At 39.4% G+C, this 16239-nt stretch overlaps 1 protein-coding gene across 1 annotated transcript; it reads left to right on the plus strand.

Moving 5' to 3' along the window:
- Positions 1-1202: 1202 nt before the first annotated feature.
- Positions 1203-3411, plus strand: LOC131168125 (UPF0481 protein At3g47200-like). The gene has a single exon (XM_058127358.1). It carries the CDS (start codon positions 1447-1449, stop codon positions 3109-3111), a length of 1665 nt encoding a protein of 554 aa, XP_057983341.1. The 5' UTR covers positions 1203-1446; the 3' UTR covers positions 3112-3411.
- The last annotated feature ends 12828 nt before the right edge of the window (positions 3412-16239 follow it).

A 16239-nucleotide genomic window follows, 5' to 3' on the forward strand; every position in this document is an offset into this window, starting at 1 on the left:
AAGGGTTCTTGGTGAACCTAGTTGAATGGGTTCTTGGTGAACCAAAGAGTAAGGGTTCTTGATGAACCAAATTATAAGGGTTCTTGGTGAACCTTGCTAAAAGGCTCTGTGTGAGCATGAAGGAATTTGTTCCCGTGTGTAAAGGCTTCTCCTCCAATAAAGAAGATCGTGATAGTAGATTAAGAATTCTTAATTGAGTGTCTCAAGACGTGGACGTAGACAAGGGGCTTAACCACGTTAAAATTGTTTGTCGAAATTTTCTTCCTTACTCCTTAATTTAAGTCTTGTGCATGATCTATATTCGATATATTATGATATAATCATTTGTATCTTGTAAAGATTTTATATTTTGTAGAGAAAAGCGAAAATACGCAAAAGAGTCTATTCATCCCCCTCCCCTCCCCTCCCCTCTAGACTCGACTCTAGGGCAACATGGAGAAAGAAAAATAAGAAGGAAACTCATTTTATATTTATTTTCCTTCTATATATATTAAATACTATTAAAATAAAAATTTATTTTAATATAATTCAAAATTAGAAAAAAAAATTAAATATTAATGGTGTGCAAAATTAAAATTTTTCTTGTAAATTTGATATATTTTTAATTTTTTTTCTCATTTTACTTGATAACCTAACATGAAAATGTGAATTTCTTGATATTTTCCTTTCTTTTCCTAATTTTTTGTTTAGTTTCCTGCATATTTTTTACTTTTTCTCTCAAATCTTGTTTAAAACTTGAAAAATAATAGAGAAACGAAAAGAAAATTCAAAAAATCGGTTTTTTTATGTTTTGTCATCAAAGAAGGGGGAGAAGTAAAATAAAAAAGTATATCAACCCAATGAATAAAGTTTTGTTTTTTTTTTTTTTTTTTTCACATCATTGACATTTGATTTATCTTGATTTCTAATTATATTAAAATAAATTTTGATTCTTAATAGTATTTGGTCTAAAGAGGAAGTAAAGCTAAAAAAAATTTGCTTCTTATTTTTCTTTCTTTTTCTTTCACCAAATAAAATGTTTAATCCTAGCGGACCTTTAATTTAACTATTTTTCAATTGGGATGCAGTTTATTTTTTTTAAAGGTAAGAAATTTTATTCACCGCAGCTCAACCAAGGTGTTTGGGGAAAATAAAAGGTACTACTAAGAACCACCTGCAGATATATATTAGACGTGATGTACATTCCGCTCTTAGTTAATTCCAAAAGGATATGTAATATTCCTTGCTTAACAATGTTACCGGCGCTAGCTCCTCACATGCATTGGCTTTTTCTAAAGTTCAAGCGTCCCCCATTTCTCAAGGGAAACCTGAGAGTTGGGACCCCTCTTCCTCTGTTTCTCCATATATAAATTCAAACAGGCCCCGCAAGACTACGTACAGATTGGTAAAAACAGCTATCCATAGATCAATCAAACAGAGTAATTAGCTCAGTTCAGTGGAGTTACCATGGATGATATTGAGGAGGTACTTTCAGTGGAGGAGTTGTATGCTAAGAGGCAGCTGGTCAGAAAAGAAGCCGGTGATCAAGCCTCAGACAAGGAGGTGTGGGTCAGCTCGATATTAGAATCGAACGAGCCGGAGTCGAGCAAATCGTCGCAAAAAATACGCAGGGTTCCGCAGATGCTGCGAGAACAAGCCTCCATTAAGAAGGAGTTCGAGAGATTCTTTGAACCCAGGGTGGTGTCCATCGGTCCTTACCACCACGGCAATCCCAAGCTGAAGGTGGTGGAGGAGCTCAAGCCCAAGTTTGCACGTCGATTCGTCTCCAATATTAAGAATGCTGCTCGCTCAGAAAATTCCAATACTCAAGCTACGGATGGAGAACCCGATCATGGAGAACTTCGCACTTCAATCAACAAATTGTCTGATAAGATTCGTAAGGAGATCGAAGAGCTTAGGAAGGGCTATGCGGATGAGAACTCGACAAGCAAGTACAGTGACGAAGATTTGGCGCGAATGTTGTTCCTGGACGGGTGCTTCATTCTGCAGTTCATCGAGAACCGCCAGGAAAAGAACCCCGTACAACCGCAGATGATGAAGAGTCACTACGAGGCGTTCGTGGAGCAGGACTTGTTCTTGCTGGAGAACCAACTCCCCTTCAGAGTCCTTCAGATTCTAGCGGAAGCTGCGGAAACAGAAGGTAGTTATGGTGGCAAAATGAAGAAAATCGAGGATTTCATCAATGACAACAATATGGTCGCAAAGCCGAAATCAGACGAGAAAAACAAATGGTGGGAAACCCAGCTGCCCGCCCATCTCCTCGAGCTGCTGCGGAAAATTCTCCTCAATAACAATCAACACAAGTCAGAGCCAGATGGTGCCGCAAAAAAATACGAGCAAAACACACAAACAAAACCAAATAGAGCACAAGAAGTAAACAAGAAAAACACAGCAGCAAATGCGGCTGGTTATAATCATCCGCGCTTCAATGGAAAAAAGAGTTTCGTCGCCTGCATCGATAAGATCGGAGAAAAAATATTACCTAGCCAAACCGAATCCAATCGCTTCTCTTACCGCAACGTGAAGGAGCTCACGGCCGTGGGGATCGAGATGAAGTGCAGCAGGACTAGCAATTTAACCGATATTTCCTTCGATAGTCCCGTTTTCCTGTCCGGCCAATTGAAGCTTCCCCCCATCACCATTGACGACTCGACCGGCCCCAAGTTCATGAACTTGATGGCCTATGAAATGTGCCCTGACGTCACCGATGATGATTTAGGGGTCACGTCCTATGTCTGCTTCCTCGACTCCCTCATCGACCATGCGGACGATGTGAAGGAGCTGAGGAAGGCGCGCGTGATCCACAACCTCCTCGGCAGCGACGAGGAGGTGGCCAAGCTCTTCAACGATATCGGCACCGACCTCGTGCCCAATTCCAGGACTTACAGGGAGGTTATGGAGAAGATTGAGAGACACTACAAGAGTAAGGTAAGATCATGGATTGCCCTTTTCATTGACCGTCATTTCAGTACGCCTTGGTCATGCATGGCCGCTTTGGCTGCCGTTTATGTCCTCTTCCTCAGCAGTGCGCAAACCTACTTTCAAGTCTTCCCTCCACCCGGCGCTTGCGATCCCATTTGCGACTATATTATTAGAAGAACACACATATGATCATCAATGAGGCGGCTGAAACTGATCAAAATTATTCAATTGATTAATTGGTTTCAGTTCCCACTTTCTATGTTTTTTTTTTTTTTTTTTTTTTGGCCATATATTTTCTTACTCGCGCAAATTAAGAATAAGGGCTCCATGTTACGTTCATGGAACAAAATAAGGATGTCATGATATTTTCCCCCTTCCATTTCGTTTGTTTCATGTTGCTCGGAGCATGTTGTTGCGTCAATTAATGTTTGCTGCAGGAGTTGTCTCCTTATTTGTTTCAAAGTAAAAAGTGTTTTTAGGATTGGTTTCGCTTGTTTTAGAGTTAGGGATTGGATTTTTTTATTTTTTTTTAAATCCTGTTGACTGAATTGGTGTATGGTGTATGCATGCATCGTATTATTGGTTTTACGAGTTTGTTAATCATGTGAAGCAAATCAAGCTTGAGACTTTTTATATTCATGGAGAAGGTCTCATGTTCGAATTGTGGATGAAGGAAAATTATAGTGTCTTTCCTTTCACTGTCCATGTGCTTCTTGTTTTTGAATATGAGACACCTCATATGCGTATCCCTTTTATGGTAAGCATAATGTTAAAAGAAGTGAAACTCACATATCTCATGTCTCATATTTAAATAAGAAGCATGCACACACATGGTAAGGGATTGCTACTTTATATAATTTCTTGTAGAGGGGAATGGGAAGAATAAAAGATGGCAAATAACTCCGTGTTTGGTTAGCGTATGGAATGGGAATAGGAAATATAATAAACAGAATGAAAATTTAAATGGAAATACAACATACAAAATCAAGTGATAAATTCCATTGCATTTCCCTCGTTTCCATTTTATTATTACATTCCACAAACATACAATAAGTTATTATGTGTTTATTATGTACTTTCAATGCACCGAAAATAAACTTAAAAAAATTTAATCTTATTTGGGCTAAGTCCATTCAAGAAGGAGAGTCCAATGTATAGTTTCAATGGATATAAATGGGAGAAATGTATAATATAATATTTAATATAGCACAATGCTATCTATTTTGACATATTTCTTGCTCAGATGGCTTTGGCTTAATTAGACATAACTGTCACAGATAGCTAAATAATCATTCAACGTCATATAGGGAAACTACAAAAAATAAAATTCATGTTAATTTTACAAACTAATCAAAGACACAATGTGTAGATGGTCTTGCTATAATAAATGACATCTTACAACACACAAACTAAAATGTAATGTAGCTGCAAAGTTAAGGTGAACAAAATTCATGGTAATTATGGTATGCTTCTGTACTTTAACTAAAGAATTCGTAGTACTACTCTTTGATTTGTAATTAATATTGATGTAATTTATATAGTGAAAATTGAAATCAATATTTGATCTTACAATCTTCAGTTCAAAGCCTTTTTTGGTTAATCGATCTTGTTTTAATTGTTGATTCATAGATAGCTTAAAACTGTACATTGTTTCTTAAACATTCCCACTCAATGGATAGTTGCATTAGAGGAAGAAATTGCCATCATTAGACTTGTCTATCCTTTTGGTCTCAAATTCCTCAAGACAGCCTGCGATGGCCTATACCGGAATAAAGGAATTAATCAATCTCTCAAGAGAATTAAAGTCAGCTTGAACACAAAGCACAAACACCTTTCTAATTAATCTCCATATTACAAACTACATTCCCAAGGCATGCATGATTCACCCTTTCCATAAAAATAGGAGGAGCAAATAACTTAGTTAATTTATTTTATCTTTTTATAAGTTTAACCTTGAGTGTAGAAATGGAATAGCACATATGTATCTTTATTCCTCCCATGCAATATAGTCTTTTTTTTTTTTTTTGAAAATTTTTAAAAATTATAATGACTTGAGACTCAATAAATTTGATCATGACTTTCTTGATAAGATGTAACCTCAAGTCTTAATGGATTTTGAATTGAGATTAAACTTGTTATTTGAGTCCAGAAGGAATGGAGGGGCATGCTTATTTTCCCAATAATAATACTCTTGTTTATATCTAATCATTGTCTTGTTTAAAGAATCCAAGCATCTTGCTTGGATTCTCCTCTATATATAATGATATTATCTATTTCAAAAAAATACTTAAGTGTTTATAAGACCTAGAAATCATTGTGCATGCAAATATACATATATATATATATATATATATATATATATATATATATATGCTTGGATTGAAAGAACAAAATTCATTTAAAAGAATACTTGTCATCAATGTAATTAATTAAGATCACATAATAAAATAGAATGCGATTGGAAAGAAATGAAAAATTATATGTCGAACATGTAAAAATATAAATTAAGACCATATCTAGTCATTCCATTCTTGTCACACTTCGAACCCGGTAATGGGACTCAGGGGTGAATTAGTAACCTAACATGCCCTTGTATCATATAAAATACCAATCATACAATAATGAATGAGGGTTTGACCCCGTGGGGTTCCCGTACACCCTATACACATTCATGTACATGACAAATACGCAACGAAAAAATATTCTTTCAATACATATTTTGTACCATACCAAAGTCTATACAAAAGGAATCTAGGCTCCATAATACAAGACATAATCCCGGGTGTCAGCCAAAAACCCCAAAACGACAACCTGATAAAGTCCTAGTACTTACCCAAGTACTTCTCGTAGTACACCGACCACTACGCTCCCAACACAAGGGCGCTAGTTCCGGGTGAATCGAAGGACCTAAAAAACATGTACGTATGATAAGGGTGACACACTTCTTAGTAAGGCAGATCCAAGTTATATTTGTATGTGACATATAAGTGTTATTATGACATAAAACATACACAGTTCAATACGATTCCAGTATTTTCACAAAACAGTTCCAGTATAGTGCACATCACGCACACACACATGATCAAGTAACCCGGTGTCGTCACACCCTTCGGCCCAAAGTCGGCCCGCATTACCTGGCGTCCCCAGCACATGGCATAGTTTTAGGCTCCCATGGCATCGTACCGGTACAAATGGTGGATCCACACCCTTCGGTGATCAGCTGGTAAGGCTCACACCCTCGGATATAGAGCTGGATACTCTTGCCAAACATGATAGGTAATATTTCACACCCTCGAATATAGAGCCGGACACTCTTTCACAACCTGAAATAATTCGAAACCACGTTCCTATATCTTATTTCAGAAAATCACAACTCATGCATGTTTATATAACCAAACAATCCACACTCATTTGGTAATCTAAAATCATGATTTTTAAAAAATATACATTTTAAACTAGTCAAGGCATGGCCATCCCCATATCATAATATATATCACAATATATTCACGATTTTCCAACGATACTAGAGATGCAATCCAATGCTCCCTTTTTCCCAAAACTGTAACATGAAAAACCCATAAATTTACCCGTTAGATTTCCCCAAGTGAGTAACCGAAACACACACAGGACCGTGAACCAAAGTTCTACAAAGTTCGATTTCAAAAATAACCGACATAAACAGGATCCCCTTACCTTTCCCTGAAAATCCAAACCCAAACTCTACGGCCCCTAAACCGCGAACCGAGTTCCCAAAACCTATAAACCACAATACAGAACATACTCACAATTCTATTCCCTACATAACTACTAAAACAGAATTGAAAACCGAGTCTTACCTCGATTTTGAGCTGAAACCTGAAAATGCTTGGAATGAAGATCCGTTCCACAAATCTTGAAGAGAATCCTTCCCTAACCCTTATGGTAACGTTGGATCGATGATTCTAACAATGTACGGTGAAGAAATCTAGAGAGAGGGAAAGAGATTCGAGTTATTAAAGATAGAGAGAGAGAGAGAGAGAGAGAGAGAGAGAGAGGATTTTTTATTTCTTAGCTAAGAAGCAACCCAAATGAATATTTATAACCCTTTGACTCGGCCAACCTCGTCGACGAGGGGGCGTCTTCGTCAACGAGTCAATGAAGACAGTTCGTCGATGAAGCACTAGCCTCGTCGACGAGGCTGAGATTTCTGAATTCCCATAACCTCTCGGCTTCTCCTCGTCGACGAGCCCTTGCATTTCATCCCCGAATAGCTTAAGGCCTTCGTCGACGAACTCTGGCTTCATCGACGAAGCCTGCTCAATTTACTATTTTACCCTTCTCTTTATTTATTTATTCCATATATCACGGTTTGGGTTCTTACGACCTCCCCTCCATACAAAAATTTCATCCTCAAAATTTGTAATCTCTCATTCAAGAACTCATTTACACTACCAAACACACACACTCAACTCTAGAAAGAACCGGCGACCACTACAACACAGCCCCATCACAATATATACATACCCTCACTTATGGCAGAGGAATACCATGGTTATATACATAAAGCATCTCAGGAGTTCCCAGTAATGCACACTCCCAACGACTAACCACTTATCCCAATACCGTAATAGGGTAATACACACATACTTAGAACAACTGTGGATACTTTCGGCGTATCTCTGCTTCCAATTCCCAAGAAGCTTCCTCAATCTCATGATTCTACGACAATACATTCACTAACGGTATGTCCTTAGTACGCAGCTTCTAAGCTTTACGGTCCAGAATTTGAATAGGTACCTCCTCGTACGCTAAAGTATCCTCAATCTCCAAGTCCTTGTAACTAACAACATGTGATGGATCCAACACGTACCTCCTCAACATGGATACATGAAACACATCATGGATCCTCAAGAGTGTTGAGGGTAGTGCAATCCTATAGGCTACCAGACCCACTTGCTCCATAACCTCGAATGGTTCGAAAAACCTCAGGTTCAGCTTGCCCTTCTTCCCGAATCTCATCACCCCTTTCATCAAAGCGATCCTCATAAATATCTTACCCCCCACTTCGAATTCTAACTCATAGTGGCGAACATCCACGTAACTCTTCTTCCAACATTGAGCTGATTTAATCCTATCCCGAATCAAACCCACCTTCTCATATGCCTGCTGTACAAATTCAAGTCCTAACACATGAAGTTCACCAACCTCATCCCAATAGAGAGGAGATCAACACCTCCAACCATACAGAGCCTCGAACGGTACCATCCCGATACTTGCCTGGAAGCTATTATTATAGGCGAACTCTACCAGTGGCATAAACTGTATCCAGCTACCACCGAAGTCTAACACACAAGCCCATAATATATCCTCCAAGACCTATATTTTTTTCTCTAACTGTCCATCAGTTTGGAGGTGGAACACTGTACTAAAAGTAAGCTTTGTCCCCAGTGCTTCCTGCAAGCTCTTCCAAAAATGAGAGGTAAACCTCAGGTGTTGATCTCACACAATGGACACTGGAATCCCATGCATCCTAACTATCTCATGCACATACATGTCTACTAACCTACTCAAAGGGTAGCTAACCTTCATCGGTAAAAAGTGAACAGATTTCGTCAACCTGTCCACGATCACCCAAATAGCAATTTGCCCATGAAGTGTTGGCGGCAATCCAATCACAAAATTCATGGAAATATGCTCTAATTTCCACTCCAGCTAAGGGCTGTAATGGCCCTACCAACCTCTGATGTTCAGTTTTCACCTACTAACACATCAGACACTGCTCCACGAACTAAGCAATCTACCTTTTCATACCACTCCACTAGAAGGTCTTGCACAAATCCTAATACATCTTCGTGCTACCCAGATGTACCGTATACAAAAAACGATGCGTTTCCTCTAGAATCGTCCTTCTGATCTCGTCGTTGTTTGGAACACATAGCCTAGTCCCAAATCTCAACACACCTCCCTCAAAGAGGTTAAATTCCATAGCCAACCCTTGCTGTACTTTCTCCATAATCTCAACCAACTCTGCATCACTAGTTTGCGTGGCTTTAATATGCTCAAACAAAGTCAGCTGGATCACCAAACTAGCAATGAAAGCCTGATGATCACCAGCCACTAACTCTATACCCAAATTTTCCAGATCCCGTATGATGTGATGCTGAGCTACAACTATAAATACCGTAGCATGTTCCGACTTCCGACTCAACTCATCGGCTACCACATTAGCTTTCCGCGGGTGATAATTGATGGTGCAATCATAGTCCTTGATCAGCTCAAGCCACCATCTCTGCCTCATGTTCAACTCTTTCTGCATGAAAAAGTTCCTAAGACTTTTGTGATCAATGAAAATCTCGCACTTCACACCATACACGTAGTGTCGCTAGATCTTTAGCGCATTAACAACAGTAGCAATTCCAAATCATGCATAGGGCAATTCTTCTTATATTCCTTAAGTCGCCGAGAAGCATACATTATTACCTTACCTTGTTGCATAAGCACACATCCCAAGCCCTTCAAAGATGCGTCGCTATAAATCACAAAACCGTCATCCCCAAAAGGAATGGTCAAAATTGGAGCAGTAAGCAGTCGGTGCTTCAACTTCTGAAAGCACTACTCGCAATCATTGGTCCATTTGAACTTCACCCCCTTCCTGGTCAATCAAATTAGAGGCACAGACAACTTAGAAAATCCCTCCACGAACGGACGATAATAACCCACTAGTCCTAGAAAACTCCAAACCTCGTACACACTCTTCGGCTTCACCCAGTCGACTACAGCTTCGATCTTGCTAAGATCAACTAAGATACCGTCCTAATACACCACATGGCCTAAAAATACGACCTGATTCAACTATAATTCATACTTCTTCAGCTTAGCATACAGCTTCTTCTCCCGCAGAATCTGTAGCACTAACCTCAAATGGTTTTCATGCTCTTCCAAACTCCTCGAGTATACCGGAATATCATCGATAAATACCACTACAAACTGGTCTAAGTACTCATGGAAAACCCTGTTCATCAGATCCATGAACACTACCGGAGCATTCGTCAACCCAAAAGGCATGACTAAAAACTCGTAGTGACCGTATTTGGTCCGGAAAGCAATCTTCGCCACATCCTCACATCTAACCCTCACCTGATGATATCCTGACCATAGGTCGATCTTCGAAAAGACCTGCGTCTCCTATAGCTGGTCAAAGAGATCATTGATACAAGGCAACGAGTAACAATTCTTCACAGTCACCTTATTGATCTCACGATAATCAATGCACATGCACATCGACCCATCCTTCTTCTTCACAAACAAAACTAGAGCTCCCCAGGGTGAAACACTAGGTCAAATGAAGCCCTTGTCTAGTAATTCCTGCAACTGCTCCTTCAACTCCCAAAGTTCTACTGAAGTCATCCTGTACAGAGCTTTAGAGATCGGTGCCTTGCCAGGCAGCAACTCTATCGCGAACTCCACCTCACGATCCGAAGGTAAACCGAGTAAATCTTCTGGAAACACATCTGGGAACTCGCTAACCACTTAAATATCCTCAAGCCTCAACTCATCCCATAGCAATTCCCTCACGCAAGCTAGGTACTCCTGACATCCATCCAAGAGTAACCTCCTCGCCTATAGTGCCGATAGAACCTGTGGCGTCAAACGCACACACGATCTTACAAACTCATATTCCTGCTCCCCAAGAGGTCTGAACACTACCATCTTCCTACGACAATCGATCACAGCATAACTGGAGAATAACCAATCCATCCCTAGTATGACTTCAAATCCCAACATATCATAGACCACTAGATTCGCCGATAGCAACTTTTCTTGAATTACCACTGGGCAGTCTTCTAACATCCTCCTACAAAATGATACACTCTCAGATGGTGTAGCTACAAACAACCCTTCTTTCATGATTTGGGTCTCCACCCCATACAGTTTTGCAAAATTAGCAGATATAAAGGAATGGGTGGCGCCCAAATCAAATAAAACCACAACTCTATTTAAAAGTAACATCATAATACCTGTCACCACATTCCCCACATGCTCAGCATCCGCTGGAGTTAGCGAGTACACCCTTGTTAGAGCTATGTTCACCTGATAAGTTCCCCGAGATACCTGATTACTTCCCCGATTCTGACTCGAAGTGGGCATACCCCTCTTTGGTGCGTGACAATCCCAAGCCATGTGACCTTACTGGCCATGGTTGTAGCAGTTACCCCAAATGGCTGGCATTCACCGCTATGACATCTGTGGCACCTGATACAATGATCACCCGACTGAATCACCAAAGAACCCTGATGCTTGGTATTATGGCGATAACGCGAGCCCCTGTTCTTCTTATTCCGTGATCCCTGGCGAGAACCATATTAAGAACTAGAAGGTACTAGCCTCTTCTTCGGTTCCTAATCCACCTCATCGTCTTGGATGCCGGTCTCGATCATAGTGGCCTTATCCACCAAAACCAAAAACTCACGGATCTACAACATTCCCACTAACGTGTGGATGTCTTTCCTCAAGCCCTTCTCAAACCTTTAAGACTTCTTGTAACAACCTCCTATTTAATAGGGTTTATATATATATATATATTATGTTATTTAACATGCTCTGATACCATACTGCATTAAACTCAATCATTAACTTAAGCAACAAGAAGCGGAAACCAAATAAACATATCCATATATATTTATATACAATACCAGAGTACTAATAGGTTTCCCAAAATACACATATTTGACTGTTTCCCCAATATCCTCAACCGGTGAGTGCTATACAAAAGTACTCCCCAAAAATATACTCACTCTATCTAACAGGGCAGTACTATGACCTCTCTATCTGCGAGCCTGGTCTGCTCGCCCAACTGGCTCACCTAAAAAATAATTCAACACTGGAATGAGCTAAAGCTCAATAAGACAAAATATGTTATTACTAGTGTGTGGCAATTGAGCTACAATACTGAGAAAATCTATTACTATATAGTCATGTATCACTAAATCTGTAAAGCACAATACTAGAAATATAGTCTTCATCTTTTACCTGTTGCTTAACATTTCTATACTTTAGGTTTTTATTCAAATACTGCTAATATATGTATATATTTTCTGTTTCTGTAAAGTTGTATAAACATAATAATAACTGTAAACTTCTCTGTGGATAACTTTGTGTTATATTTAACCCCTCATGACAGGGTTGTGCGGCCCGTAGGCAGGATCTACACTAGCTGGCCGATCAGGGTAAATCACTATACTCCCTCGGTCTGATTTGCCCACCTCAACTCATATCTGATGGGGAGCCTGTCCACGTCAAGGGCACTATATGATCGACCAACTACCACGTATTATCTGAATAGGTGGTTGCACTCATAACTGAAATATCTATAGCAACGGTACCGTGCTCTGTAACTGTATGGTCCAATAGGGTCTGATACTATATAATATATTTCTATATATAACTATTTGATTTACCATGATTCTGAAATAACCGTATAAACCATGACATTGAATAAACTGTAACTGTATTATCTATATTTCTAAACTGAACTGAAATCCGTACGTCATGAAACTAAGAACTGTATAATCATAACACTGAAAATCGTATAATCATGGTACTGAAATTCGTATAATCATGGTACTGAAATTCGTATAATCATGGTACTATAAATTGTATAACATATTTTCATACTATTTTCATATTCTCAAACCACACAGAAATTTTAAACATATTATATATAAATGATAAATTGTATAAATTTCTATTGTGAATAATCATCTGTTAAAAACATGTAGTTTATAATGAAACATAGTAAAATTGCCTAGTATAGCATATTTCACTTACCTGTTTCCTGCTAAAAATCCCCTACTATAACGGATCCAACACCCGCAGGGTTCTCCACTCAACACCCTAAAAACCATAAATCTCATAACAAAACATTAATATTTCTTTGCCTACATCATTTCCTACAACTGCCAAGAAGCCAAAAACTGAATAAAAGACCTTACCCTGGATATGGGATGAATTCCAACTTCATTTCACCAACGATCCGTTCCAGCAAACTTGAAGAAAACTTCGCCAGAAATGTAGTGGTGTCCTTAGATCATCGATCCGGCGACTGACGGGGCTTGAATCGAAGAGAGAATTGAGAGAGACTGTATGAGAGACAGAGGAGAGAGAGAGAGAGAGAGAGCATTGAAATTTGAATAAAAATCTGAGTTTGCACTATTTATAGGGTCAGATTCGTTGACGAGACACGTCACCTCGTTGACGATTCCTTCAGTAAATTCGTCGACGAACCTTACCATTGGTCGACGAAATTTAGAGTAGCCCAAAATCCTCGCTCGGTATTTTCTCATTGACGAAATAAGACCTCATCGACAAGATCTTGAAGACATTCGTCGATGAATCCCTATATTCGTCAACGAACCCTAGAAATTCTTGAAACTATATTCTCTAAAATGCAATGTCGTCGATAAACGCGGAGCGTTCGTCAACAAAGTCTACTACCTCCTTTTGTTACTGATTCCATTTCTCTCTCTCTTTATTATTTAAATACCATTATTTTCCAAGTCATTACACTTCTCGTACTCGTTCAAGATCAAACACGGCAAGAAATGGGATAACTCTATATACCGAGCAGCATACACCTGCACCGTCATATTTCCCTGAGCCAGAGCAGAAAACTCATCCCCTTTAGCATCGCGTGTGAAGGCTGGGAAATATCTTTCAAAAAACACCTCCTTAAAACAGTTCCATGTCATCTCCATAGAACCGGCTCTCTGCTTGTCTTATAGACTCACCACAATCCACCTTCGCCCTGCCTCCCCAGACAATTGGAAGGTAGCATAGAGGACCCTCTGCTTATCTATGTAGTGTAGGACCTTCAAAATCCTCTCGGTCTTCTCAACCCAGTCCTTTGCTATCATCAAATAGTGTCCTCTTGAGAACGTCGGAGGGTTCTTGATGGTGCACCCCGCAGTAGTAGGAGAATGTTCGCGTCTCCTAACACTTCGCCTGATCTTCTGCATGACCTGCCTCGTCAACCCTCAAGGCATGGAAGGAGACTCATTGTTTGCAGTCTCCTCGGAGCCACTTCTTAGGTTATTATCCTTGGGCTCCATTCTGAAAAACGATAGGAATCTATTACTACTCCTACATCACGTACAGTTAACATAATCATTTACAACTAATCATGTAAATTAGTACATCATGGGTCCAGGTCTGTCCTATCACACCAATACGAAAATCATCAATGATTTTCTGTGATTTTATTGAAATCGTCATTCCACGAAAAACACAAAACACCGCCAACGAGTCCCTGTCTAGCAACAAAACAACCCTCGACCTACTATACCCATTTCCTACATCCTATCCTCTGGTAAGTACACACACCAACCCCTAACCAAGTCTACAAGACCTAACAACCTGGTTGACTCTGATACAAAGTTGTCACGCCTTGAACCCGGTAATGGGACCCAAGGGTGAATTAGTAACCTAAACTGTCCTTGTATTATATAAAATACCAATGATACAATAATGAATGAGGGTTCAACCCCGTGGGGTTCCCAAACACCCTATACACATTCATATACATGACAACTACGCAGCAAAAAAATATTCTTTCAATACATATTTTGTACCATATCGGAGTCTATACAAAAGGAATCTAGGCTCCATAATACAAGACATAAACCTGGGTGTCAGCCAAAAACCCCAAAACGACAACCCGATAAAGTCCTAGTACTTACCCAAGTACTTTCCACAATACACCAACCACTACGCTCCCAACACAAGGGCGCTAGTTCCGATTACTCGAAGGACCTGAAAAACATGTACGTACGATAGGAAGAGACACTTCTCAGTAAGGCAGATCCAGGTTATATCGGTGTATGGCATATGACTGTTATCATGACATAAAACATACAAAGTTCAATACAATTCCAGTATTTTCACAAAACAATTCTGATATAGTGCATATCACGCACACACACATGATCAAGTTACTCAGTGTCATCACACCCTTTAGTCTAAAGCTGGCTAGCATTACATGGCGTCCCTGACACATGGAGTAGCCCCAAGCTCCCATGGAATCGTACCAGTACAAATGGTGGATCTACACCCTTCGGTGATCAGCCGGTAAGGCTCACGCCCTCAGATATAGAGTCAGACACTCTTACCAAACATGGCAGGTGATATTTCACAGCCTCAGACATAGAGTCGAACACTCTTTCACAACTTGGAACAATTCGGGACCCCGTTCCTATATCTCATTTCAGAAAATCACAACTCATGCATGTTCATATAACCAAACAATCTACACCCATTTGGTAATGTAAAATCATGATTTTCCAAAAATATACAGTTAAAACAAGTCAAGGCACGGCAATCCCCATAACATAATATATATCACAATATATTCACGGTTTTCCAACGAAACCAAAGATGCAACCCAATGCTCCCTTTTTCCCAAAACTATAACATGAAAAACCCATAATTTTACACGTTAAATTTCCCAAATAAGTAACCAAGGCACACACAAGACCGTGAACTATAGTTCTACAGAGTCTGATTTCAAAAATAACTAACATAAACAAGATCCCTTTACCTTTCCTCGAAAATCCAAACTCGAACTTTACGGCCCCTAAACCGCGAATCGAGTTTCCAAAACCTATAAACCACAGTACAGAACATACTCAGAATTCTATTCCCTACATAACTACCGAAACAGAATTAAAAACCGAGCCTTACCTCGATTTTGATCCAAAACCCAAAAATGCTTGGAATGAAGATCCGTTCCACAAATCTTAAAGAGAATTATTCCTTGATTCTCGTGGTAACGTCGGATCGATGATTCCACCAACGTACGGCGAAAAAATCTAGAGAAATAAAAAGAGATTCGAGTTCCGAGAGAGAGAGAGAGAGGATTTTTAATTTCTTAACTAAGAAGCAACCCAAATGGATATTTATAACCCTTTAACTCGATCAACCTCGTCGACAAGGTGGCATCTTCGTTGATGAGTCAATGAAGACAGTTTGTCGATGAAGTCGTGACCTCGTCGACAAGCTTGAGATTTTGGAATTCCCGAAACCTCTCGGCTTCTCCTTGTCGACGAGCTCCTACATTTCGTCACCGAACAGCTTAAGGCCTTCATCGACAAACTCTAACTTCGTCAACGAAGCCTGTTCAATTTACTATTTTACTCTTTTCTTTATTTATTTATTTCATATATCACGGTTCGGGTTCTTACAATTCTACTCTATTTTTGCATAAGATTAATTAAACTTTTGTTGTATGTTTGGTACATAAAAAAAATAAAATTAATGGGATGAATTTGAGTTTACCACTTAATC

Source organism: Malania oleifera, chromosome 11 (genome assembly GCF_029873635.1).
Source record: "Malania oleifera isolate guangnan ecotype guangnan chromosome 11, ASM2987363v1, whole genome shotgun sequence".
In the NCBI taxonomy this organism is placed as follows: domain Eukaryota; kingdom Viridiplantae; phylum Streptophyta; class Magnoliopsida; order Santalales; family Ximeniaceae; genus Malania; species Malania oleifera.

What these genes read in the sequence shown, in the direction of transcription:
- LOC131168125 (XM_058127358.1), top strand. Translation starts at nt 1,447, where the DNA reads ATGGATGATATTGAGGAGGTACTTTCAGTGGAGGAGTTGTATGCTAAG.